Genomic DNA, 4,613 nt, shown 5'->3' on the forward strand with positions numbered 1-4,613 from the left:
CTCAAGAACTATTTGTTGAATAATTGGGTGGGTGGATGGATGGATGGATGGATGGATGGGTAGATGGGTGTGTAGGTGGGTGGGTGGATGGATGGGTGGATGGTTGGATGGATGGATGGATGGATGGATGGATGGATGGATGGATGGTTGGATGGATGGATGGATAGGTAGATGAGTGTGTAGGTGGGTGGGTGGATGGATGGATGGATGGATGGATAAATGGAAGGATGGAAGAATAGGTGGATGGGTGGGAGGGTGGGTGAGTGGATGGATGGTTGGATAGATAGATGGATGAGTGGATGGATTGAAGGAAGGATAGGTGGATGGATGGATGGATGGATAGATGGATGGATGGATGGATGGAAGGAAGGAAGAATAGGTGGATGGGCAGATGGGTAGATGGATGGATGGACAAGTGGACAGGTGGATGGATGGATGGAGTTGCCACCATATGCCTGTGGGGGTTGTGAAATGCAGGGAGACTTGTTAGTAGTTGGTTAGCTTAAGAGGATCATGGCCATTCTTGAGAATAATCCACAGTTTAGACATTTGCAAATGTGTTAACAAAAATGACAGAGACACATTTGAATCATCATCTTAGTTGCTATCTATTGCCCATCACTTCCCTAATCTCCCCTTGAGCCTGTTGCCCAGTCCACCCCATCATCTCTTCATCATCTTGTACAGCTATTCTAATTTGACAGGAGCTGACCTCTGTCAGAGATGTGTGTTAATTTTAGTCATCTATATAATAAGGAACAACTGGGGCACCTGGGTGGCTCAGTCGGTTAAGCGTCCAAGGTCAGATCAGGTCACTATCTTGCAGTCCATGGGTTCAAGCCCCACAGTAGGCTGAGAGCTCAGAACCTGGAGACTGTTCGAATTCTGTATCTCCCTCTCTCTCTACCCCTTCCCCACTCGTACTCTGTCTCTCTCTCTCTCTCTCAAAAATAAATAAACATTAAAAAAATTTTTTAATAATAATGAACAACTCATGAGGAGTGGGGGAGGGGAGGCAAATGCTAGGGGCAGAGAGGATTTGGCCTGTCTCAGCAATGACATCTCCCACTTGCTAAGCACGTAGCGTGTGCCGGACTCTTCCTTCACATTAGCTCACTTAACGCTCTGAACAACTCTGAGGGGAAAGCAGCACTGTTAACCGCAACTTCCAGATGGGGAACAGGGTAAGGTCAAACAATTTGCCTGATGCTATACAGACGGTAATGGGTGTATCAAGGATTTGAACTCCATTCCAGAGTCTGAGCACTTGAAATCCTCACCCAGCCTGGGGGCCGCATTGATCCCCCAGAGACCAAAGCTTGCAAACCTCTGAAAAGATTTTGGGGCTACCTCCAGGGCCCCAGCTCCCCCTTCCCACCTTCACCTAGTTTCGCTCCTTATACCTGATGGGACATTTTCAACTTGGCGAAATACATTTGGAACCAAGCCAAGAGAGGAGAGAGGTTCCAGAAGATTTATGATTTGAGAAACTATAGTCTTTTCTAATAACTGATCTTGTTCCGATTATGGCGTCTCTTGGTTGTGGGGACTTCCACAGAGTTCCGCTTGTCAGTGTGTCCAGATGTCTTTTGTCTACCTCACTGATGGAAGAAAATATCAAGATGGGTGATCACAGGTCCTTCCCACGAGGCTGGTCTAGATGAGCTTAGGCTACCCAGTTGCAATGCAGGAAACTTGTCAATGAGGAACCCTGAACTTCACCATCCACCCGAGTAGGTGTTTCCATTCAAAGTCAACATTTGAGAAGCTGTGTCCTTAATCCAACAATTCCGCCACTTCCGAGAACATCTTTGGGGGCTCTGGTTTGCTCTCAGATACCATTTAAAACCCGCCTTGCTCCTTTATGGTGGCTCCCTATCTTTAATTTTTTTTAATTATTTTTTAAGTTTATTTTGAGAGAGTGAGCGAGCAGGGGAGGGGCAGAAAGAGACGGAGAGAAAGAGAATCCCAAGCAGAGCTGGCAGCATCAGTGCAGAGTCCGATGCGGGGCTCCACCTCATGAACTGCGAGATCATGACCTGAGCTGAAACCAAGAGTCAGCCGTTCAGCCGACTGAGCCCCCAGGCGCCCTTGGTATCTTCGATTCCAAACAGCATCATACCACCTGATCATTCGTGCACTTTCTCACCAGGTCTGGCTCCAGGTGACCTGTGGCCATTTCCAAAATACCAGACAGATCCTCGAAGGATGAAAATCGGCCTTTACCAAGGTTAATCAGGAGGTTCTCTCACTGCCTTCAGGCAGCCCAGGAAGAATTTGAAGAATGAGTGGGCTGTGGCAGGTGGACGTGGGAGCCCACAGCTCTCTGCCGTGACTACACAGAGGGCCAGAGGGCACTTGGATGTGTAAGTTCTGAGCTTTATTTTCAAAACAGTCATTGCTTTATAGGCACGCTTAGCACAGAGAGGAATGCAGTCCAATGGCTGGAGACCATCCAGTGGCTCAGTCAGTCCGGGAGCTGGGAGAGAGAGGAGCAGCAAAGGATCTTCTGGAAAACAGCCACTCTAGATACAGGCTGAGTGGGGGGGGAGGGGGGGCGGAGAGCATCTGCTTAGCTGCCTGCTTCCCCCAGGAAGTGGGTCCCCCTGCCTTCACATCTGGCATCAAAGCAGGAAGAGGGGAGGTGGTGACCTCACCATGCATGCTTGTCATGGTTGGGGTGAGAGATCAGGGAGGCAACGCCTTCATCGCAATCCACGCCCCTCCTTGCAGAGTCTCTCGCTGTTGGGGTTCCTCCGTACCTGTCTCCCCATCCTTCCAGAAATGCTCCCTCATCTCCTCCTGAGGGGCTTGGGCTCCAGATCTCAGACTCCAGTGAGGAAGAGGAGGAGGAGCAGAGGAGGAAAGGACAGAGCGGGGGACAGCAGGGGTGCGGGAGGGACTTGGGAAGCAGGGAAAGGCCCGGCGCTCACAGCCCTTCCCTCCCCAGCTAAAGCCCTGCCCGGGCGCACCGGCCATGTCAGAAGGCGAGAGCAAGGACAGCTCGGGCAGCGAGTGTCCCGTGTGCTACGAGAAGTTCCGTGACCTGGACGGCGCCAGCCGCACGCTCAGCTGCGGCCACGTGTTCTGCCATGACTGCCTGGTCAAGTACCTGCTCTCCACGCGCGTGGACGGCCAGGTGCAGAGGACCATCGTCTGCCCCGTCTGCCGCTACGTCACCTTCCTCAGCAAGAAGAGCTCCCGCTGGGCCTCTATGCTGGACCGGGGCTCCCAGACCTTGGCCGTGCCCGTGGGCCCCCCGGCCGCCTCCCCCACGGCGTGGAGGCCGCCCCCCAGCCAGGGCGCCCAGCTGCCCTCCGAGCTGCCGCCCGGCCTGGCCCGCGAGCCGCAGATCTTCGTCATCAGCCGCCACGGGATGCCCCTGGGCGACCAGGACAGCGTGCTGCCCCGGCGCGGCCTGGGGGAGCTGTTGGAGGCCTCGCCAGGCCCCAGCTCCCGCCGGGCCTTCTGCTGCCGCTCTCGGGCCCTGCTGCTCATCACCCTCATCGCCGTGGTGGCCGTGGTGGCCGCCATCCTGCCCTGGGTGCTGCTGGTGAGGAAGCAGGCCTGAGAGCCGCCCTGGGCTGACAGGGGCCTGGATGGCCACCCTCACCTCTCACTTCCGCAGGGCAGGGGCTGGGGAGGCAGGGGCTGAGCTCTGGGCCCAAACGGGCACCGCCAGCTTCCCGGCCAGCGTCCAGCACGTGGTGGAGGCCCCTCAGGAGCCACAGCTGTGCCCCCCACCCCCCTGGTGGGGGCTGGTGGTAGCCTCAGTAGATACTGCCCCTCCCCCAGGCTGGTCCTGAGCAAAGTGGAAAGATGGTGGGTCCCCCTTGCTGCGGGTCACCAGCCCTGAGCGCCTTCCTTATCTGCCTTCAGGTGACCTACCTGAAGCCAGGCGGGGCTCCCAGGTGGCTGGATGGGGGCCCAAGGGCAGACGCCTCCAGGTCAGAATCGCCTCCCCCCCCCCCCGGGCTCTGTAGTTTGCTGTCAGCAGCAATCGGAAGAGCAGTTTCCCCAAATCTCAGCAACCACCCTCATGGCCGCCGTCCCACCTCCCAGATTCTCCTGAACCCCAAGTCACCAGCCTGGAAGGCCTTCCCGTGGGGGGAGGAGCTGATCTCAGGGGCTGTGACCCTGGGGACCCCTGGGGAACGTAACAGAAAAGGGGGGCTGAGGCCGAGGCTGGCAGATGGGCCCGCAAACAGAGTCAGAGGCCTCAACAAGCCCCGCAGGCCCATGAATGGCTCAAAGTTTGAGTCTTGGGGTTCTCAAGGGTGGACTGGCAGGCGGGGAGAGCAGGGAAGCCTGATGGCCCAGACTGGAGTCAGCGGAGAACTATGCGGGCAAATTAACCCCTGAGGGTTCCTGCCGCCTCCCAGCCAGCCAAGGGCCTCCTCCTGACCCAGCCACTCATTAGAGGCCACACCAGCCGGGCCAGTTTCCCCGGGCGGATTCCCGGCCAGGCCGGGCTGGGCGAGGAAGGGTGGGGAAGCCAAGCAGCTGGGTTCGTCAGGGACTCCACAGTCTCAGCGAATGCTGAGCCCAGGTGCCACGGATCCCTGTCCCCGGGCTCCGGGAGGGCCACTCGGACTGGGTCTCGCCCTACGTCA

The 4,613-nt window shown here is 56.6% G+C and overlaps 1 protein-coding gene across 1 annotated transcript; it reads left to right on the forward strand.

The window, feature by feature from the left end:
- The first annotated feature begins 2,977 nt into the window (after positions 1 to 2,977).
- Positions 2,978 to 3,571, forward strand: RNF222 (ring finger protein 222). Its single transcript, XM_039231470.1, has one exon. It carries the CDS (start codon positions 2,978 to 2,980, stop codon positions 3,569 to 3,571), a length of 594 nt encoding a protein of 197 aa, XP_039087401.1.
- Positions 3,572 to 4,613: the final 1,042 nt, after the last annotated feature.

This window comes from Hyaena hyaena, unplaced genomic scaffold, assembly GCF_003009895.1.
Source record: "Hyaena hyaena isolate Hyena2069 unplaced genomic scaffold, ASM300989v1 scaffold_58, whole genome shotgun sequence".
NCBI lineage: Eukaryota > Metazoa > Chordata > Mammalia > Carnivora > Hyaenidae > Hyaena > Hyaena hyaena.

Bases quoted from the DNA above. Each gene is read 5' to 3' on its own strand.
- RNF222 (XM_039231470.1), top strand. From the start codon at position 2,978: ATGTCAGAAGGCGAGAGCAAGGACAGCTCGGGCAGCGAGTGTCCCGTG.